General features: G+C 40.7%; 1 protein-coding gene across 6 annotated transcripts in view; it reads left to right on the top strand.

Moving 5' to 3' along the window:
- Positions 1 to 23,182, top strand: part of SYTL2 (synaptotagmin like 2) — a 115,578-nt gene that overhangs the window by 87,922 nt on the left and 4,474 nt on the right. For 2 of the 6 annotated variants that reach the window (XM_047754109.1, XM_047754112.1), the window contains exons 10-18: positions 1,772 to 1,873; positions 3,991 to 4,044; positions 5,273 to 5,320; positions 9,482 to 9,576; positions 12,922 to 13,041; positions 14,356 to 14,525; positions 15,867 to 15,969; positions 18,812 to 18,982; positions 20,984 to 21,062. In XM_047754109.1, the coding sequence (XP_047610065.1) occupies positions 1,772 to 1,873; positions 3,991 to 4,044; positions 5,273 to 5,320; positions 9,482 to 9,576; positions 12,922 to 13,041; positions 14,356 to 14,525; positions 15,867 to 15,969; positions 18,812 to 18,982; positions 20,984 to 21,062 (942 nt within the window). The remainder of the gene's footprint in view (positions 1 to 1,771; positions 1,874 to 3,990; positions 4,045 to 5,272; positions 5,321 to 9,481; positions 9,577 to 12,921; positions 13,042 to 14,355; positions 14,526 to 15,866; positions 15,970 to 18,811; positions 18,983 to 20,983; positions 21,063 to 23,182) is intronic. The other 4 variants (XM_047754114.1, XM_047754111.1, XM_047754113.1 and 1 more) reach the window with 3 other exon arrangements.

Raw genomic sequence — 23,182 nt, 5'->3', positions numbered from 1 at the left:
AGACTTTTACTAAGCTACCTCATGAGTTACTAGGGTAAACTGACCCATCAGAGCTGAAGGGCTTGTAAATTTGCTCTTACTTTGGAGACTGTTCCTTAATAGCTGTGTTCAAGTATACCAGTGTAACTGATTGAACAACAAAAAGCCCATCTTAAAAATGAAGTATAGGAGTTCCCGTCGTGGCTCAGTGGTTAACAAATCCGACTAGGAACCATGAGGTTGCGGGTTCGATCCCTGGCCTTGCTCAGTGGGTTAAGGATCCAGCGTTGCCTTGAGCTGTGGTGTAGGTGGCAGATGCGGCTCGGATCCTGTGTTGCTGTGGCTCTGGTGTAGGCCGGTGGCTACACCTCTGATTCGACCCCTAGCCTGGGAACCTCCGTATGCCACGGGAGCAGCCCTAGAAAAGGCAAAAAGAAGAAAAAAAAATGAAGTATAAAGAACCACCCAGACAAAGCCCAGAGAAGATGTTTTAAAATGATAAGCCAAGTAGGAGGTATAAAATGGTACAGTCATAGTTCCATATCCTTTAACCTAAATTATTATTTTTTACATAAATGGGTAGAACTGGAATGAGAGTAGGAGAGAACCTGACAACAAGAGTACCATAATTTCAGTGAGCATCCTAACATGTTTGACTTGTGGCTGAGCTCTTAACCAATCAATAGTTTAATATGTTCCTTTTAAAAAAAGGGAGAGAATGCTGGGAGATTATGTGCATTATTAGTATATTAAAGCATATTAAAGTCACTGAGGAGGTCTGTAGTAGGAACCTTTTACATTTGAACACAGAGCAACTCAAATCTGATCCATCTTGGAATCCATTACTGTGGAATGCCTATTAACATTGGGCAGAACTGGGATGCATTTCAGGAAAGTATTGTCTAGAGAAATGGTTCCCAAATTCATCGACTCATTAATGGAATCATTCATTGATTTAGCAAACATTTTTGAAGTGCCTGTTGCCAGCCACTATTCTAGGCACTGAGAATACAGCAGTGACGAATGGCAGTACTCAGACCAGGGCTTGTCTGGGAGGGAGTTTTCACCGTCAAAATGGAAAAACGAAGGCCTGTCTAGAGCAATTGTTTTGTAATGTTAGGTGTTATGCCCTTTTTCTTTTTTTCTCTTGTGTTCCTAAAATGCCTTTCCTTTTTATAAAAGAAAGGCATTGGTAGAACAGTAGAGTCTCCCCCCTTTAAAATGTCTTAGCAAAATTTTAAAAAATTGACTGCCTCATGTCCTTACCCACCATTTTGCTGGAAATTTTATTAGGTCATGCAACCCCCAAAGCCTACATTTGTTGATCTGGAGAATTCACCCATCCAGGTACCCTATTATACACCGATGTTGAAACATCTGAATCCTGCCTTCTGTGGTTTTCAGCTAATGATTTTAATGTCCCTAAAACTATTTTGTGGCTATCTTCAAAAGCTAAAAGTGAAGGAGCAAATCATGTGCCTAAAATAGAGGTGTAGACAACTAAGAGATCCCATTTCTATTAATGCGGTCATCTTGTTAATCTTGTTTCTATATCATTTATGCTTACAGATATTTCTTGACCAGGAACGTTGTTTAAAGAACATACTAATAGTGGAGAAATTTTATTTTCTTATGTGGAGCGCTTCCTAGAGTGAATACAAGTATAGAGACTTATGGCATAATACCTCCTTTCAGCCTACTGTTTCAATGTCCGTTGGTTATTAAGAGTTTGGTTGGTGGTCTTTTTGTTTGTTTGCATTGTGCAGTATTCATCGGTTTTGTCTTGTAACAGGTTCAGAAGAAGAACCCAGTCCTGTTTTGAAAACTTTGGAAAGGAGTGCTGCTAGGAAAATGCCTTCCAAAAGTCTAGAAGATATTTCATCAGATTCATCAAGTGAGAATAAAGTTTGTCCCACTCTTCATGCCCCATCTAAACTTAAAAATGCTACATGCTCTTCTGTGGCCTGACTGCATGCTCTTGTGCACTGAAACCCCTAAAGGGGGGCTTAACAGATGAGAATAACTTTCCCCAAGGGAGCCGAAGAGGCTCACCCTAAAGTGGCTGAAACTTTGCTTTTAAAATAACACATGAGGTTTGGTTACTAGGACACTGGGTTTCCTTGAAAAATCCCAGTTTGAGTGTTTATTTAAGTACAGTAAATTTCAAGACTGTGGTAGCTAGTGGTTCTAGTGGTTCTAGCTAACATCCCTGTGTGCCAAGATGTGGCTAAGCATTTTAAACGCATTATTTTACTGAACTGGCATAAGCAATCCCGTGAGGGACAAATTGTTATCCCCATTTTACAGATGAGGAAAGTAAAGTCAAGAGAGGTAGAGTAATTTGCGTCCTGGCATATAGCAGAGCTGAGACTCAAAATCAACAGGCTGTTACCAAGAACATTTATGAAGTGACCATGTTACATATGAGAGTGTTGGCTGCCTGATGAATTTTGCATGATATGGATATGAATTCATCCCTGACTTCAAGAACTTTCCTTTCTCTTTTATCCCTTCTTTTCACGAATTTCTTTTGGATGGTAGAACTGTAAACCCAAAGGCTACCTGGCACCCAACTCTTCAGGCACATCATTCGCCATTGACTGCTTTAATTGGTGAAGGATTTCTTGAATACTAACATAAAGTATAATGTGTATAGGAACTTGTGAGCCAGACAAATGAATTAGAAACTATGACTTCTAGGGGTTTTTGTTTTTTTGGGCTGCACTCGCAGCATGCAGAAGTTCCTGGGCCAGGGATTGAACCCGACCCAAGCCACTCACTACAGTGACAGTGCTGGATCCTCAACCTACTGAGCCATGTGGGAACTCCCTGTTCTTCTTATTTTTAATCTAAGATGCACTCTTGGGATTACACATGGTCATGAGAAAATGTATTGAGTGCAAGTTAACCACTGCCAAACTCATATGATTAAAAATTGACTGCTGTCATGTTTAGAATATTTTTATGCATCTGCAACTGAGACTAAAATGTCAGAATTTGAAAAGGAAGGAAAAAGAGAAAAAGCTGTGTCACTAAACAGTTGCTAAAATTTAGAGATTTTCAGGGCTCCGAGGATAGCAGTCCCGATTTGGAATGCAGTCCTCACCCTTCCAAAGACCTTGGAATCCCAGGGTTGGAAGAGACCTTGAAGGTCACCCATTCCGAACAACCCCCAATGCAGGAATTCCCGCTAAAGCCTCCTCAACAGGTGGCCAACCCCCCACATCCGCCTGAATGCTTCCAGAGAAGGCGAGCCCAGTCCCTTACTAGACAGCCCTGATTGTTCTTTCCCATGTCACTGATGGCCCTGGGCGTGGGGGTGGGGGACACAAAACCTCAGCAACCATTGTCCAATTTGGCAAACCTTTTGCCTGAGAAGCATGGGGCTATTTCCATGGTGCAGCTTTAAAGTACTCAGGAATGTGTAGGGTTAAAAAAAAAAAAATCTCCATCAGCTGACGGGTATTCCTGCACGCTCCCTTCCAAATACCGATACCCACTCTCACACTAGCCTGCCAAGATTCCACTTAGCAGCTGGTCCCCAGTTACATCTCTTCAGTTGACTTCCCAAGCAAGGCTCCCAGAGGCATACACAAACGATGATGCACACGCAGAAGTATTTGTTAATGACCAAGGGTTGGGGAAGGTGTTAGTCATGGCTATGCATCTTACCCTTTCCAGAAGAATAGAGAGGCTGCTGCAGCCCCGTGCTTTCTCCTGCTGCCGGCCGATTGCTTGCTCTGAGCTAACCCTCTATCTAACCCTTGGGAGTCCGTGTGCAGCAGCGTGCTGATGTAAGCTGCATCGGGGCTGAAATGGGAGCTCCCGCTATGGCACTGGCTCAAGTAGCTAATCTAAAGAGAAAGTATTTGGGGGAAGACATCTTGGTTGCACCCCTCACTGCATCTTGACTAATTGCTGCCAACTCCGGGGGCTCCCAGGGACAATCGCATTGTTCTTTCCTCGCCAAGGGGCAGTCGTGTTAACCGTTTCTTAATTTCTCCTGCACAGATCAAGCAAAAGTAGATAATCTGCCAGAAGAATTAGTACGTAGTGCTGAAGATGGTAAATATCTTTATGTATTTGCATGTCTGTCTGTGTGTCAGGTTCTGGGGCGGTTTGGGCCAGTCACCGGGACGCAGCTGTGAGATAAATAGAAGAGCGTCATTTGCACTACGTGATGAATGGTGCCTAAGTTATTATAAAATGGTTCTGACTTGGTGCATTTAATACGGTTTGTATGCTTAAGGTTTCTGCTGGTGACACTGTTCTGAGGATCTCATCGGAGACCCTTGGCAAGCGAGGGTTTCTATAAATAGGAAATTGTATTTCTGTGGCTATGAGCAGGGTTTTGCCACTCTGACATGCAGAACTCCTTGTGAAGGGAGAGTGGAGTGGATTCCTGGGTTAAGTTATCCCTGAATTTAATTCTCAAGTCCCAGCATGTAGATCTCTCTGGGTATAACTGGTAAAGCTTTAAGTTCAAAGGGAAGGGTCCCAGAACAAGAGCGGGCATCCTGTTTCTGCTCATGAACATAAGTATAGCGAAATGAACTGATTCTGAATATTAAGGAGCCAGAAGGTCTTGCAGCTTGTCAGCGGACCAGGTATTATTGGCTTCAGTTATAAAATGAATAGGTTGCTAGCTGGGGAAGGGATGGAAAGGAGGCTGATTTTTATGGTTCAGCGTTGATGCAAATGTATGATTTGTATTGGGATGCTGGAATTTTGTTTTCTAAATTGCTTTCACAAAAATAAGAGAACTGTATATTAACTGAGCTTTCCCATGTAAAATGCAGCAACAGAGCTCCTCACAGGTCATGCCCTACTTATATGTAATAGTTTTGTCTTTCTCGCATTTTATGTTTACGACAATCCCATTGAGGTAGGTGGGGCAGTGATTTTTATCTTCGCTTTACAGATAAGAAAAGCTCAGAGAAATTAGGTGATGGGTCTAAGCTCCTTTAGCTAGTCAGTCGGTGGGAGGGTAGGGATGGGCTCTCAGCTTCACTGCTCCTAGTCCAATGCTCTTTTCATTTTCCATGCCGTGGCTGAGTGAGTGAGAGGAAAGATGCTGAACATCTCCTATGCTGGATGTTGGATTTTCGTTTGAACAGGAGCCCTTTAACAGGCTCAGAAGAAATGCGCTGGGGAACAGACGAAAGCAAGCCGAAAACCTGTCAGATGTATTCTGCAGTCTGGGTTGTGAAACTGACATTTGAGCTTTACTTTCATGTCTCTTTAATCTTTCTGTTGAAATGGTATTTATTCTCAATGTTGCTCTTCTGAGTAGATCAAAAAGCAGATCAGGAGCCAGATACAAATGAATGCATTCCAGGAAGTGAGTAGCAGGATCTTTCTTACAAATGACTAAACGTTGCCACTCTACGTGGTGTTAAATGTACTGAAATAACTAACCCCCTTAATAACATTTATTATTGTACTAAACTCTTGCCACTTACAAAAAACTATTTCATTCTGACAAGGGTTTTATTAAAAAGCGTTTTACTACTGCCTTGGTTGACAGATTAATTCATGATTCCACTGAGGAATCGTTATACATGTAATATATATTATATATATAATATATAGGCATTCTCCTTGTGGCACAGTGGAAACAAATCCAACTAGTATCCATAAGGAAGCGTGTTCGATCTCTGGCCGTGCTCAGTGGGTCAGGGATCTGGCGTTGCCGTGAGCTGTGGTGTGGGTCATAGATGCGGTTCGGATTCCATGTTGCTGCGGCTGTGGTGTGGACCGGCAGCTGTAGCTCCGATTCAACCCCTAGCCTGGGAACTTCCATATGCTGCCAGCGTGGCCCTAAAAAAATAAAAATAAAAAAATGATATACACACACACATAACTCTGTAAATCTGATCCATAAAGGGGTATATATGATCATACTACATAGTCATATATACATGCATATAAATATGCACACAGACACACACATGTTGTCACTGAGCACTATTATTACCTTTGCCAGTCTCTCTGTTGTTTGAGTCTTTACTTAAAATGAAATTGGCACTTTCTAATATCACTTGGCTTTTATGTTGCACTGTGGTCTTGAGTATTGAATCTTTTTTGGCCTTGACATAAGACTATAGTCATGAAGCAATTTATGGTGTATTTGGACCTAAGAAAGAGCTGCACTTTGACCATTACGATGTCGTATGGCTCTGTATACCCCTTTATGTATCAGATTTAGAAGTAAATTTCATACTGCCCCTCGTTTAAGCTCTGAGGCTCAAAACTCAAATAGGGCATGCTCAATATGTAAAGCACGTGGATTTTAAAATCTTAAGTGGGAAATGTATGTGACAACATGGATGGATGTAGAGGGTGTGATGCTACGAGAAGTAAGTCAGAAAGACAAAGACCACAGGATCTCACTTATATGTGGAATCTAAAAAAACAGAACAAAAACAGATTCAAAGAACAAGTGGGTGGTTGCAGGGGGAAAGAAGAGGGGTCTAGATGAAGGGGATTAACTTGTAAGGTGAGATAACACAAGGCATAAGGAGTATGGTCAATAATATTATAATAAATTTGTATGGTGGCAGATGGTTACTAGACTTATGGTAGTCATAATGTATGCAAATATGAAATTACTAGGTAGTATACCTGAAACTAACGTAATATTGTATGTCAGCTATATTTCTTTTTTTTTTCTTTTTGTCAACTATATTTCATTTAAAAAAAAGTGTATGTATACTTGTGGTAGCTAATGTGCATCAACTAATTAATACCCCCTACCAAGAAAAGATAATGATTATTCACTGTTTTCTGTTCAATCTGAAGGTTCCTGTACTTGACTGTGACTATTGTCTCGAGGACAAATAGTGCCTTAAAAAGGTGTCTGTGGGAATGAGCAAAGCATGCAGATATGCATCCCTTTTTCAGCCGGTTTCATAATCCTAGGCACTGGAGGGGTAAAGATGATACACATACCTGCCCTCTGGCGTCCACAGAGTTTTTAATAACACTTTCCCAACAGTCTTTGGCTGTGCTAATGGTTCGTAAAGAGAAGAGCAGCTAAATGAAGGAGCCATTAGCTAGAGAAAAAATGCTGATGCTTAAAGGCAGTGGCATCTCCTCTGAAATCTGAAACTTTGCTCATGAAGTTCTCCTGCCGGAGATGAAGGCGCTGAGCTTTGGCACATGACCTGACAAATTCTTAAGAACAACTTAGGGAAAAAAGCAATCCCGGCTTGTGTGTGTTCTCTGTCCGGCTGCTGCAGAGAAAAATGAGGCTTCTGTCTTGTTTGAACTGGCAACTGGCTACTTGAGTTTGGTCAGCTTATTTTATCTTTCTATATCTTGTTCATCATTGACCTGAGAAGTGAAGACAAAACATAGACAATGTAGAACAATATATCTGTCTTCATTTGTGACCTCCTAATTAGCTTAGTTATTGGTCAAGACGATTAGGCTAATCACATGCTAAATTCTGGGTAAATTAATTTCTCTCTTTTTTGTGATATTTGCCAAGACGACTCAGTGCCCAGGCTGGGGTTATTCTCTTTCTCTTGATGAAATGAAATGCATGATCAGAATACAAATAACTAAAGCCCAATACATGTAAAACTGATTACATTTGAGTAGTAGATCTATATTTTGAAAAATAACAGATAGCAGTGTTAGGATAAAAAAGTTTTGCCTACTCATTGGGGTATATACAGTGCCCTTGCAGGACTTAATCTTATCCTGCTTCGGTATAAGTCACCCGAATACATCCACATGTGTTACTGTTTAATGGGAAGTGGTTAAAGCAGATGTCATCTTGTGAGAGACACCGTAAATGTATTTTGATGCATTTGTGAGCCTAAAGCTAGGTGAGAACTATTATGTGAATAAGAAAGTATTTAATATGTGTAGTTCAAGTTTCTATATTCCTTCATTAGATTTCTTTTAACCGAAGATGAATTTAGCTAATGTTTAGGGCTAAATTTGAGGCTTTTGAATAATATATAGAAATAGAATTTGATCTGTATTTATCTGTTTTCCTGGTAGCTCTTTCAATGAGAAAGCTAAGTCAGTATATTTTTTTTTTGTCACATTAGAAAGGTGAAGATTTTCTTTCTCTTTTAAAATTGTTTTTTTTTTCCTTTTTAGGCCACACCCATGGCGTATGGAGGTTCCCAGGCTATGGGTCGAATCAGAGCACTAGCCGCTGGCCTACAGCACAGCAATGCCGGATTGTTAACCCACTGAGCAAGGCCAGGGGTCGAACCTGAGTCCTCACGCATGCTAGTCAGAATCGTTAACCACTGAGCCACAATGGGAACTCCCAAATAAAGCTTTTCTATCAGATAATGTTTACTTGTTTAGCAAATACTGACCCAGGGCCTAATATGTGCCAGGAACTATTCTAAGTGCCTCAAAACATATTAACTTATTCAATATAAAAGCTCTGATTCACCATCGGAAAAGTTTAGACATTGTCATTTTTAGACAAAGAAGAAAACAGTTTTCTAGAGAGTTCCTTCTGTGGCTCAGTGGTAATGACCCCAATTAGTGTCCATGAGGACATGGGTTCAGTCTCTGGCCTTGCTCAGTGGGTTAAAGGATCCAGTGTTGCCATGAGCTGTGGTGTAGGTCACAGGCATGGCGTGGATCTCATGTGGCTGTGGCTGTGGTGTAGGCTGGCAGCTACAGCTTCACTTTGACCCCTCGCCTGGGCACCTCCATATACTGCAAATGTGGCCCGGAAAATATGAAAGGAAAGAAGGAAGAAACAAAGAAAACAGTTTTCTAACTAGAGTTACACAAATTAGAGAATATGTCATCTTATTGTGAAATTCCATACGTATACTTAATATTTCAGAAAGAAACCGTGTGCTACATTTTCATAGTGAATTCTTAGAGCAGCCTACCTTGCATCATTCAAACTTGGGCCTTGGGATATCTCTGTTGAAAATTCTCTGAGTTGACAGCTATCTAAATTCTGTTTTCCAAAAAGAATTATTTTGAAATTGTAGTCTCATAATTCTGGGTGAGAAACACTCTTAGAAGTCATCACAACAGTCACTAAACCGACCTCTTCTCAGGCACTCAGTACCCAGGACTCTTACGATTGAATTGTGAATCAAGATCCCTGCTATCCAATGAAATAGTTTTTCAGCCTGCAGCATGTTAAACATATATCTCAAGGAGATGAACCAATAAAGTACATGTCAAAGCTCTGATGTGAAAAAATGAAAACCAGTTCACATTGGCTGTATGTTTCAGTATAATTCAAATTGAGTTCTCCATTGCGATAAAACCTAGTGGGCTTAAAATTAATTTTTGGTTTCTCTTTGGTTCAACTCCTTGCTAGTTCTTTATAATTTATGAAAACTGCATGTCGCTTATCTTACGGTCCTATGCATGTGAACTACTGTGCCTTTAACCATTTTACAGAAACGTCTCTGTTCATAGATTAAAGAAAAGTGTGTTTTCAACTTAATGCCTTATGTTTGACAATTGAGGATAATTTTGAATGGAACATGCTGCTGTTTAGTTTCCACAGTGCCTTCACAGCCTGATAATCAGTTTTCCCACCCTGACAAACTCAAAAGGATGAGCAAGTCTGTTCCAGCCTTTCTACAAGATGAGGCAAGTTTGTCTTTTGTACCTTCAGAAAAATGGAACCAATTAGGTGAATTTGCTATGCCAAGGTTGGTGTGTTTGTATTCAGCTATGGCAGAGACCAGAGAGGTCAGCGGGACTGACTTTTGCCTCTCATATCAATAGAGGTAGTGTTGTTGGTCCTGGAATGAGGCAAAGCATGTCTCATCTGACTCCTCCAGTAACCCTTTTGTTGGTAGTGAAGTCACATTGCATCGATTTGGGAATGTGACTTTTGTTTCAAAGCCGGTGTAAAAGAAGAAATCCAGGCAGAAAAATGTTGACCTGAACTCCTGTGCAGCTTAGAGTACATGCTTAGAGTGAAAGCATGACTAGCGTGAAAGCATATGTTAAAATAATAAAGTCACAGTGACATGGCAAACTTGAGCGATATCTACTGGGTGTGATTCCTTGGTGTACATTATCTCTTTTAATCCTCCAAGAATCCCTGGGGGGAGAGGGGAGAGCACCATCGTTACTCCCAGATAGCACAGGTGAGGAAACCGAGACTAAGCAAGGTAAGGTAACCTCACTCAGCTAGAAAGGGCTTGAACCAGAGCCCAGATCTGGCCCCCATGCTATTAACTACTTAACTGTCTCAAGTAAAAACATGACTATTATTTGCTATTCACTGAGTGCCGACTAAGTACCAGGCACTTAATAGTCTCTCTGATACTCATTAACCAAGTTGTGGTAGATACTGTTTCCCCTGTTTTATATTTTTATTTTTTAGTCTTTTTTGCCATTTCTTGGGCAGCTCCCGCAGCATATGGAGGTTCCCAGGCTAGGGGTCGGATAGGAGCTGTAGCTGCCAGCTTACGCCAGAGCCACAGCAACGCAGGATCCGAGCCGTGTCTGCGACCTACACCACAGCTCACAGTAACGCCAGATCCTTAACCCACCGAGCAAGGCCAAGGATCGAACCCAAAACCTCATGGTTCCTGGTCAGATTCGTTAACCACTGAGCCACGACAGGAACTCCTTCCTCCGTTTTATAAAAGAAGAAAGCCTCAAATAGGTTAAGTAACTTTCCCCAAGTCCAGCAGCTACTAAAAAGTAGATCTAAGATTTTAACTCAGCTCTTTTGCCTTAATTGAGATTGTGTGTTCTTGCAGCCAGGCACCTGGGAGTCTGAGCTTTGAAGTGAGACACTCCCGGTCCTGGTGGTGCTACTGATTGTCTATGTGATTATGGACAATTTCCTAAGCTTCCCTGAGTGCTTTCCTAGAACTGACCTCATTAGATTGGGAGGAGTCAGTGAGATAATGCAGGAAAAACACATAGCACAATGCTGACTTATAGCACCTTAATGTTAACGCTTTCTATTTGCCGTGTGGTCTTATTTTTTCATGGTGAAATAAAAGCTTCATCCTCAAGCATTCTCTTAGTAGATGGAATGTAAGGAAAGCTCTGGACAACTTATAAATTACATCCCTCCTCCTCCACCTCCTAGGCACCCCTCTACCTGCTCTTGAGCCTTTAGATGATCTGCATCTGCAAATATTCAGCCCTTGATGAATGTGCTTAAGAGCCCATATTACAGTTTCTTTGAAAGAATCACTCATTCTTTGAAATGAACTCATTAGTTGGAAGCCAGCCTAGGCACCTCATGGAGTTCCTATGCTTTTATCCCTTTGTCGATATGCTTTGGTCTTGGTTGGTCCTTTGAATGAACCATATAATAACTTGAGAGGCAAAATGATACCAGTCCTTGATTTTTAATTTTTCTCCTCCCTTCAGTTTTAACCTGCTGCCTCGTAGCTCTGCACAAAAAACAGTCTAAATCAGAGATGCCAAGTTAAGCTGTATCATTTTACCTTCCAAAGCACTTGGGGTGCCCTGCTTCTTTGTCCACTGTCCCTTTGAGGCTTAGCATCCGTCACCTTTGTTGAGGGCCAGCTTTGTGAAAATCACTGTTCCAGGCCATCAAAACAAGGTCCTATCCTTGCAATAATCACTAATGATCTGATGTACTAGGTAGAATGTATTAGGGCTATGATGGGGGAAATGGTCTATGAGTGTGTGGGGGAGAGATGGTGGTAATAGAGACATGAAAAAGGTGTGGATTTTTTTTTTCTTTCATCCTTGAGGAAGGATTCTTTTTTCATCCGTATGTATCATAATTTTTTAAAACTCCTTTCTTAATCTGCATTACAATTGGCATCTGTTACACTGATATGTAATTGCATGGCCCTGGAATATGTTGGCATGAACTAACCATTCCTGCACAAAGGTGTTTCCCTAACCCCAGGAGCCACTGAACTATTCCCTAAACACTTTAACTGCAAAAGGAGCTCATTCTGAATCATGCATTTTTAAAGCTACCATCTAATAAACTTTAGATATAAATATAATAAAATTTGTTATTGTAACTTTTCTTTCTTGACCCAGGCAAATATTTCCTGGAACATATTTAGAATAAAAATCTTGTTGCTGTGTTTTTTTAACTTGTTAAAATGTAATGTGGGTAGAATGTATAATTCAATATACTTCCCTATCACCACAAAAAGCACAATAGTACTATAGAAATACCTAAAAGGTAGTTAAAATTTAGGAGTTCCCATTGTGGCTTAGTGGTAATGAACCCAACTGGTATCCATGAGAATGTATGTGGGTTCGGTCCCTAGCCTTAATCAGGGGATTAAGGATCCAGCGTTGCCATGAGCTGTGGTGTAGATCACAGAGGCTGCTCAAATCTCCTATTGCTGTGGCCGTGGTGTAGGCTGGCAGCTATAGCTCTGATTTGACCCCTAGCCTGGGAACCTCCACATGTCAGGTGTGGCCCTAAAAAGAAAAAGAAAAAAAATTATGTACACATGCATGATATATATAACTTGAAACACAAATCAGATTAGCCTCAGTTTTCCCTAGTTCAATAGGATCTCAAGTAAAAGATTGGATTTTTAGGGAAGTTAAGGCTATGTTAATGACAGGAATTAGGCATGACATTTTATGATTTGATAGTAAATCTTAGACCTTTTATTGTTTAGGTAAAGTTAATTTCTCATATATATCAATACAGTTTTCCAAGCAATATAAATAAGAGAATGTCAAGAAAGCTCATAGTAATGCTACCTTTTGTAGCACCTTGGGGCCACCTTTTAGGTGAAAAAAATCATTATTTCAGTAGCCAAATACTGCTCCCCTCCTTGGGTGAGGCCCAAGGCAAACCACCCACCCCATCTTTAATGTCATTCCCTGGCAATTAGCACTAGGGTCCTTTCAGCTGGGAAAATGTCCTTCCAGTGGGATACCAGATACTATCTTTAAACAAATTTTGATCTTGACTCATTCTGAATTTAAGCTTTGTGTATATTGTATGATGTTTTGTAGAGTGATGACAGAGAAACAGATACAGCATCAGAAGGCAGTTACCAGCTCAGCAGACACAAGAAGAGCCCAAGCTCTCTAACCAATCTTAGCAGCTCCTCTGGCATGACGTCCTTGTCCTCTGTATGTAAACATAGGCTTCTTGTTAATTAATATCCCTCTGCTTCTGTGAACCTTGCTCCACCATGCTCCTGCTACCTACGGTGAAATGGCCTTCTGTTGTATTTCTCAGATTCAAAGGGCACAAGCTTTTTCTCTAACCCACAATTAGCTTCTGGCTAGCTAAATCTTCCATTTTCTCTCTTTTTAATCACAAGAGAGTTCATATCCAAAATAAATAAATACGGTTTTTTGGACGTAAGTACTTCAAAAATAAACCTAAATTACCAACAAGATGATTGCTAAATTTGTGCAGCAAATAGGGTAACTATTATAAAAAGACCGCTTATATCAGATATGCTTTTATATACAATTTGCATGTATAGAATTGTACCTCTCTTTTTGGTAAGCCTCTTATTCTGATGAATAAAAGTACTGATTTACATAAAAGAATAGGAGAGGCAGTTCTTTGTCTTTTAAAAGGATTCAGAACAGGGTTTTCCAAGGAAAGCCCTCTAGGAGTAATTGCTCAGATTCGATTGAGAGAATTTGAGTTTACCCAGAACTTTCCTAAAGGGAGGTGGTTTTGTGTGTGCATGTAGTGTGTATATAGAAATATACATGTATAAATATGTTTGCATACATGTAACAAGAGGCCTCTGATATACATACACATGCACATATCTCACCAGGTATGCTAAACAAATGGTAAAGCTGTGCTTAAATTCTCACTAGCCTTGCATTTTTCAAACTCTGGAAAAAAAACTATTTAATTGAATTTCTGCTGATAACAATCAAACGTACGGCCTTGGGAAGGCTTTAAACTTCCTTCATCAATCATCCATTTTCTACCCTTCCTGACCTCTAAAAGCATATGGCTCAGTAAGCATTTTCTTAGTTACAGGGGATGGGTAACCTAGTAAAATTCCTTTTTAGTGCCTTGGAAATTTGATAGAGCAACATGTCACTGTGATTTGTGTGCCTGGGGTTTCTCACATCCTCTTTCTATAACACTTTAAATTCTAAGCATGCCTAAAAATGGAACTCTGAATACCCCCTACCATAAAATCACCCTGCTTTGAAACGAGGCAGCATTGAAATAACTTTGCATTTTACTTTTCATCTGTCTCTTAGAGGCCGTTTTTGTTAAACACTAGGCATCGCGTCATATATATATCATGTCAGGTGGTCTGTGCTGGTACACTTTTTAAATGCCATTTGAAATTAACTGCTTTTATATGCAAACTAGAAAAATAATGGCAAGCAAGGATTACACCCATGATCCTTGGGTTCAGGAATGAGATGGAGACAAACACTGCGTGTTTCGGATGCTTTCAGGTAAGCGGCAGTGTGATGAGTGTTTATAGCGGAGACTTCGGCAATCTGGAAGTGAGAGGAAGTATTCAGTTTGCAATCGACTATGTGGACTCACTGAAGGAGTTGCATGTCTTTGTGGCCCAGTGTAAAGACTTAGCAGCAGCGGATGTTAAGAAGCAGCGTTCGGACCCGTAAGTACATTTTGGAGTCATTATTCTTCCTTCGTTACTCTTAGTCTTGTAGAGTGAAGGAAAGAAAGTAATTAAAGGGAGGGGATGTGTGAGACTGTGTCAAAAGGAATGTTTGAGGGGAAAACCTTGGGGGAGAATGCTCTTTTGTTTACTTTATAGATTCCTCTGCCAAACTTACTAAATCATAAAAATGTCAGAGGAGCACAAAATGTTTCAGGTTGGAAGGGACCTTTGTGGTCCTCTAGTCCTGATTCCTTCTTTTTACAGATAAGGAAACAAAGGCCAGAGAAGATAAGCGATGGTTGGCATAAATTCACATAATCAGCAGCCGTATGAGGACGAGGGCTTGAGCCTCAGTCTCTCTCCACGACACTTTCAAACTTTCTCTAAAATAAGGGACATATGGGACTTACTGCATAACGTCCAGTGGTGCAGAAATAGTTAAGACTCTAGAATGAGGTCGTTTCCGTATTTAAATTATATTTCGCAGAACTTTAAGGGGATTTACCAGTTCATCTTTGAAATCATAGGTTCAAATGCATTTCAGTTTAGTTAATTGGTATTCCCCTACTTAGCCCTGTGCAGAAGTCCTAATGAATTTGCTAACTTAAGCCCAGTTCTTTATTATAAAAACAGCTGGGCTCAATATCTTTTTCTTTTTCTTTTTTTCCTTTTTATATTAAATGTGGTTTGATTAGGTATGTGCTAAGTTTTTTTTTTTTTTCAAAATACAGTAGCAAAAACTTTTTAAAATTCTGCAAGCATCAGAGTCTTTCTTAATAGGAAACTAGGCAATAGAATCAAGCACCACGTTGAGGTCTGTTGTCCTTCTCCGGCCCCACATTAGTTAAGGTCAAAGGAAAATAGAAATTCAGGAGATACCCTTTAAATATCTTCGAAACAGTATAAAGTGATCAATTCGACTGAAATCACTTTCAACATTTAAATATAAAGGTATTGATTGGTGAGAGCCATAATTACTTACTGCTTTCTTAGTGTCATGAAATAATCATTTGTCAGTTTCCAATGCTTTTTTTCTTTTCTTTTTTTTTTTTTTTTTTTTGTCTTTTTGCCTTTGCTAGGGCCGCTCCCATGGCATATGGAGGTTCCCAGGCTAGGGGTTGAATCAGAGCTGTAGCTGCCGGCCTACACCACAGCCACAGCAGAATCCTTAACCCACAGAGCAAGGCCAAGGATCGAACCCGCAACCTCATGGTTCCCAGTCGGATTCATTAACCACTGAGCCACGACAGGAACTCCTCCAATGCATTTTTAAAAGTAGGGGTAGACACATCCCTTTTATTTTCTCTAACTTCCTTCTCTGTTCACTTCTCTTTTTAGATATGTAAAGACTTACCTGTTACCAGACAAGGGCAAAATGGGCAAGAAGAAAACGCTTGTCGTGAAGAAAACGTTGAATCCTGTGTATAACGAGATACTACGGGTATCTTTGACCTCCCTATCTAAGAAAATCCTCAGTGGTGACCTATGCATTTAAAAGGCCATCTTGGAGTTCCCACTGTGGTGCAGTTAATCTGACTGCAGCAGCCCAGGTCACTGCCAAGTCATGGGTTCAGTCCCTGGTCCGGGGCAGTGGGTTAAAGGATTGGGTGTTGCCTGGGAACTTCCATATGTTGTGGGTGTGGCCATATAATTTTTTAAAAAGTGGGGTGGGGGGGACATGTCCTCTTGGATAGTATCTTTACAGTTGAAGTCAGTCACTGAGAGAAGAATGAAAGGAATAACCATTTTCTGAGAATCTGTTTTGTGTGAGCTTTACCATGAAGGTTGTAGGCATTCTCTCACGCATGCCCTCTGTACACTGCCAGGCAGGTATTATTATCTGCATGTTGCAGAGGAGACAAGTGAAGCTTAGAGAAACAAAGCAACGTTGAGCATTGCAACCAAAACAGTCTTCTAAAAGCCTAAATCTGATCATGTGTTTCTCTTCTTAAAATCTTTAAGCATTTCCATTACCCTAAGGGTCAAGTCCATCCTTCATAACAGGCACTCCAGTCCCTTGACAACCTAAGCTCCAGCCTCATCTTTCCACTTTCATAGTCTTTGTTCAGGTCACCCAAGTGGGGACTGCCTGTTTCCCTGCTATCTGCTGCCTAAGTCTCCTTATTTTATAATACTTGCATTAACATTCAGCATTTAACAACTGGTTTAATTGTCTGCTTTCCCATTAAATTGCAAGTCTCACGAGGGCAGGGACCAGCTCTGTGTTGCCTATAAACTGTGTACCTTGGACAAATGACTTGACTTGTCTGCATTTCAGATCTGCAAAAGAGAGATAAGAATAGTACCTACCTACCTCAGTAGTTGTTAACAGTTAATATGTGTGAAGTGATTAATATGCATTAAACACTTAATTGATGCTGCTGACTCTTAATACAATGTCTGGGATAGGTACTCAAAAAGTGTGTATTGGGGAGTTCCCATCGTGGGGCAGAGGAAATGAATCTGACTGGTATACATGAGGATGTGGGTTCATTCCCTGGCCTCTCGCAGTAGGTCCAGGATCTGGTGTTGCCCATGAGCTGTGGTGTAGGTCACAGACATGACTTGGATCCCGAGTGGCTGGGGCTGTGGTATAGGACGGCAGCTGTAGCTCCGATTGGACCCCCTAGCCTGGGAACTTCAACATGCAATGGGTGCGGCCCTAAAAAAGGAAAAAAAAAAAAAGTTTGTAGGAAGGAGAGATTGATAGATGAGTGGAGAACATCGCAGCTCAAATACCACCTTCCTTTTTCCTTCGGACTGTATCATGCTGCCTTAGTCATGGGTAACAGATTGTTTAAAACTATAAATATGAGAAGTCTTACTCATTCCCTTTTTCTGAAAATTCTGTCCAAGTGTTTGGGTTATCCTCTGAGGAAAGCAGCAGAGTTAACTCTCAGTCGTCCACGGGCGAATTTCTTAGGGAGTTTCTGTAGCAGGTCTTTTAATTAGAGGTTGACTGTGGTATACCTCAGCACCCCAGCTCTTTCTAGGTCAGCAGCTTCAACCCTATCCTTGGGAAAAGTCAGCTAATTTGAACGGTCAACTCAGAGACAAGCCATTTTGGCTACAACCAAAATGGACATTCGAGTAGTATATCATGAAGCCAAGGAGAGGTTATTTTTGGATTAGAAGGACTATTATTCCCTTCCATGATTATATATAATCAAGGATTGACTACATTTTAGATTAAAAACTCTTAGGATACCAAAAAAAAACAAACCAAACAAACAAAAAAAACAAGTGTATCTTTTCTTGAAAAATACCTTGTCCTTGCAAGGCATCAGTAGTGGGAGAGGAGTTCCTCTTTTGGCTCAGCAGGTTAAGAACCTGACCAGTATCCATGAGGATGCTGGTTTGACCCCTGGTCTTGTTCGGTGGGTTAAGGATCTGGCGTTGCCACAAGCTGCAGCATAGGTTGCAAATGCAGATCAGATTTGGTGTTGCTGTGGCTGTGGCTCTAGTTTGACCCCTAGCCTGGGAAGTGGAGCCCTAAAAAGAAGGAAAGAAAAAAAAAATAGAGGGCAGAGTTCCCGTCGTGGCTCAGTGGTTAACAAATCTGACTAGGAACCATGAGGTTGTGGGTTTGATCCCCGGCCTTGCTCAGTGGGTTAAGGATCCAGCGTTGCCATGAGCTGTGGTGTAGGTTGCAGACACGGCTCAGATTCCGCATTGCTGTGGCTGTGGTACAGGCTGGTGGCTACAGCTCCGATTAGACCCCTAACCTGGGAACCTCCATATGCAGTGGGAGCGGCTCAAGAAAAGGCAAAAAGAGAAAAAAAAGAGAGAGAGGTTGTATGTATATGGGGCAGGTGATATATAGGAACTCTTCTGTATTTTCTATTCAGTTTTGCATGAATCTAAAACTGATATAAAAAATATTGTCTATTAAAAATATTTTGTCCTTAGATAGAAAATAGACCATTGGATTTAGCTTCATTTATGTTTTTAGACTGAATTTGATTTATATCAGGTTAGAACTAAAAACATCCAGTAAAAAAATTGAATAATTGGCTTTTGTTTTTAGAAAGCTATTGCTGGCTATGATACTTGAGCCATGGTTTGCTTTTCCAGAGGAGGAAAGAAAAATCAGCTTTTGTGAAAGATGGATTTTAGCTCTTTGAAATAAGAGTCTTAGAATAAGATGACTGTGCAATATTCTTGAGACTTGAAACCTAACGAGAAAATCTGATCTATACACATGACTTTTTTTCTTCTCTCTGTCATTGCTCTGGCATAAAATAATATTATGTACCATTTAAACTTCCTTCTTTGAACTGCAGTATAAAATTGAAAAGCAGATCTTAAAGACGCAGAAGCTGAACCTCTCCGTTTGGCATCGAGATACATTTAAGCGCAATAGTTTTCTAGGGGAAGTGGAACTTGATTTAGAAACTTGGGACTGGGACAACAAACAGAATAAACAATTGAAGTGGTACCCTCTAAAGAGGAAGGTAAGTTCAGGGTTTTTTGTTGGTTTGTGCGTTGGTTGGTTTGGGGCCTGGGATATAGAGGAAAGCTGCTATAAAATTGCAGTTTCATTAAGAAGGCCTGTCCGTAGTTTGGGGTCCTTATATCTTTTCACTCTCTCCCATAAGTCTCTTATGCCCTTTTCTCTATTTTCTGTTCCTTTTCCTGCTCTCTTATCTGTGGGCTGGCTATTTTCTGCTAAACTACCTTTCAGTTCAATAATTTTCTTCTCTGCCTAGTCTATTACACCCAGTTATTATACTTTTCAGAGGTACATTTTCATTTGATTCTTTTTTCATAGATTCCATTTCTTGGCTAAAATTCTCCATCTTCATGTTATCTTTATGAATTTATGAAAGTTATTTCAAGTATGTATCTGAAAACTCCAGTATCTTAAACATATGTGAATCTCTCATCTCATTTTTTTTTTGCCTTAGTTTGGTCATTTGGTCCTTTGTTCTGCCATGCCTGTTCATTTTTTTAACTGCATGCTGGACATCGCATGTGAAAAATTCTAGGGCTAATCTGAGAGGCTTTTGTACTTTACATTGGACACACAGAGTTGGGACACACCACCTTTATCCAGTCTGGTAATGAACTGACTAGGCTGGCGTTTAATTTTCACGTGGTTTGATCTAGTTTCTGTTCACCCACATTCCTAGGCTGTGGTCTTTCATGAGTTCCAACTGAAAGCCTCGGTAGTAGTTCTCAAATTTTAGCATGCTACCCAACTCACCTGAAAGACTTATTAAAATACAGATTTCTGGGCCCTATTCCAAGGATTTCTGGTTTAATAAGATCTGGCCCAAGAGTATGCATTTCTCATAAATTCCTAGGCATTGCTGATTCTGTTGGCCTGGGGACCATACTTCGAGAACCTCTGGTCCGGAGTGTTTTCTGAGGCCATGTCTCTTGATTTGGCCAGAGACTCCAATTTTTGCCGTCAGTCCTGTGAGACTACCTAAAGCCCGGCTCAGCTTCTTCATGTCTTTCTTTCTGCCAGGCTTGTTATGCTCTCAGTTGGCACTACCCAAAAGTCAGTCAGTGCTTCAAAGTAGACAGAGAATGTCAGACTCCAACATGTCCATTTGGGCCCCATCTAGCCTAATAATCTTCAGCATCTTCAAATAAGATTTTTTTAATTCAGTTTTTAAAATTGTTCTCAGTATGAGGGTTGGTGTGATCCCAGCTAGTCCATCATAGCTGCAAGTGATACATACAATTAATACAAATTATTATTTAGTATCTACGCAACAGTTCCACTTAAGAAATGGTTCCAAAACATCGCATCAAAATCACCTGATTTCTAGGTCTACCCATGACTTGTTAGATGTGAGAATTCCTCAGAATATGTCAAAAGCATCTCATTTTTACCAAACTTCCTTATGTTTCTGATAGATAGCCATGTTTGGAAACAAGGCTCTAAAAGACCCAAATTTGAAAGTAAAACAATGTAATACTTGAAAATAATAGAAATTTTGAATTTGTTGTTCAGTCTTTGTTATTCTTATAGGCTTCGACTCATTTGGTCTAAAATAACTAGGTTAAAGCCACTTTGAAAATGTAATATTTGCCCTCCTTCCCTTTCCCTGTCCCACACTTTTCTTACTCCTTCAAAGAAAGAGGATATATAAGTTGTTTCATGTGCTGGTTGAATGACTAACAAAATGTCTGTGTCTTTATAAAAATCAAAGCATCCCAGCACACCTCTCCCATCTCCAAGAAAGGCATTCTGATTTCTCTGAACTCAAGGCCTTGAAATGTTTTCTGGGTATCCTGCAGGGTTTTCCAGGATACATAGGCCAGCTTTCCCCAGATGTAAAAGCAACAGTGTAGCTCTGATGGGGAGGGAGATTTTAATCCAGGGCACTCATGAGTGATGCCTCATCCCAGAAGTCAGGCAGATACAGTCCTATAACAGAGTACCAACAAACAGGGTCAATGGTTTGTGTCTCACACCTGCTGACGTTTTCTTCATTTCATAGACGGCTCCAGTTGCCCTTGAAGCAGAAAACAGAGGTGAAATGAAGTTAGCTCTCCAGTATGTCCCAGAGCCAATGCCTGGTATGTTGTGATTTTCTGTCCAGATTTGCACCCCTGCCTTATCCCTCCCCTCTCCAAGGATTCCTTTTCATTCTATGATATTTTCGAAGGTGAAACCCTGAATAAAGTTATTAGCTTAGTAATGGTATAGACAGAATGAGTCAATCCACAATGGTAAACTAGAATTTTTTTCTTTTTTTTTTAATTGTAGTTAAAAACACATAATATAAAATTTTTCTGGAGTGCCCATCATGGCTCAGTGGTTAACAAACCCGACTAGGAACCATGAGGTTGAGGCTTCCATCCCTGGCCTCGCTCAGTGGGTTAAGGATCCGGTGTTGCCGTGAGCTGTGGTGTAGGTTGCAGACGTGGCTCGGATCTGGAGTTGCTGTGACCGTGATGTAGCCTGGCCGCTACAGCTCCGATTCACCCCCTAGCCTGGGAACCTCCACATGCATATGTTGAGGGTGCAGCCCTAAAGAGACCAAAAAAAAAAATCATTTTTAAGTGTGCCATTAGTACTGTTAAGTGTATTTGTATTGGTGTAGAGCCCATCTCCAGAACTTTCTCATCTCGTCTGAGACTAGAGCCGCGAAACCACAACTCCCCTCTCCCCCTTCCTCCAGGTTCCCCTGCCTGCTAACCACCACGCTATTTTCTGCTTCTATGAGAAAAATCCTCTTTTTTTTTTTCAGTCAGGTTTACAGCCTTTGTTTGGATTTTCACCCCACTCTCCCCAAAGTTTCTATCTGCACAGTGCGAATGGCCTTTCCTGTGTTTAGAATGTGGTTCTACTGATAGTGCTGGGGTACAAATGGGACCAGAGTGGGTTTTTTCCACAGGTGGAAACTGGAGAAGTCATATGAGGCCCCTAAGAAATTAGAGCTCATTTGTCCTCTGTTCTCAAGGTCTAATTAGGAGAGAAAGCTTTTTTTTCAAAAGTAACTAATTGCATCCTGGATGCTAGGGCCTCAGGTCTCCCACACAGTTAAGGAGCGAGGGACTGCCAGGAAATGGGTGCTAACCCCCTCTCATTTCCCACACAGTTCTCCAGGTTGCTCTCCTTACGAATCTACTCGAATGTTATGACTAAAATCAGGGGTTGCAAACTCAGATGCTTTCAGGAACCAGACAGTGAAGCTAGTGGGTTGATAGAAATAATGGTGGGGACAGTGACTAAACTAGAGAAAGGCATTCAAATTCAGTTAAAAAAAGAAAAAAGAAAAAGAATTAGAGGGCAAGCAAAGCATAGCTTTAGGCCAAATGGCTGCACCACCATCTTGTTTACTTCTGAATCTTTCTAAAAGGCAGCTTCTTTTATATTTAACTTGTATCCTATCATTTATGGTCAACATGCCTAGAAATTCTGCCCGTCTCATTTCCCATTTTCCCCACTATCATTTCTTTGTGGGGGGGAGGTCAGGAAGACTGAATGCTGTGATACGCTTCACTTTGAGTTTTTACTCGTGTAATTTCTCCTCCCTGGAGTGGCTTCCTCTCCTCCTCACCCTATCCAGGTCTTAGACGAAGTCCCATCTCCTCCTTAAAGCTTTTCCTGAACATATTTACCCTCAATGATCATGTCATCTTCTAGAACATTACAGTAATATAATAAGTTGACATTTTACCCTATATTACATTTTAATAGTTTTTATAGGGTTTCTCCAGCTTGACTATAAACATTTCCCAAGGACATAGATTTCATGTGTTTCCTGTACATCCAAAGACATTGGTAGCATGGGGCTGAGCATGTAATATATTCTCATTAAACACTGGTTGGTTCCTGATTGGTTTCACCCACGCAGAAAAAACATGGTAGTATTCTTCCATCCACATGCACCCAGCCTAGACATCAACTTGAGACTAAGCCACCATTCCAGTAATTCCTTGACGATAGCACTGGCTCTTATGTGTACCTATACAACGGTCCTATAAAAGGGGTAACTGCTTTTTTTTTTTCCTTAAAGTTTTTTTTTTTTTTTACAGGTGGATTTTATTTTATTTTATTATTTATTTATTTTTTGTCTTTTTGCCATTTCTAGGGCCACTTCTGTGGCATATGGAGATTCCCAGGCTAGGAGTCGAATCGGAGCTGTAGCCACCAGCCTACGCCAGAGCCACAGCAACACAGGATCCGAGCC

The sequence above is a fragment of the Phacochoerus africanus genome, chromosome 11 (genome assembly GCF_016906955.1).
Source record: "Phacochoerus africanus isolate WHEZ1 chromosome 11, ROS_Pafr_v1, whole genome shotgun sequence".
NCBI lineage: Eukaryota > Metazoa > Chordata > Mammalia > Artiodactyla > Suidae > Phacochoerus > Phacochoerus africanus.
The sequence above is the reverse complement of the archived record's forward strand: the minus strand, read 5'-3'. Positions and strand labels throughout refer to the sequence as shown.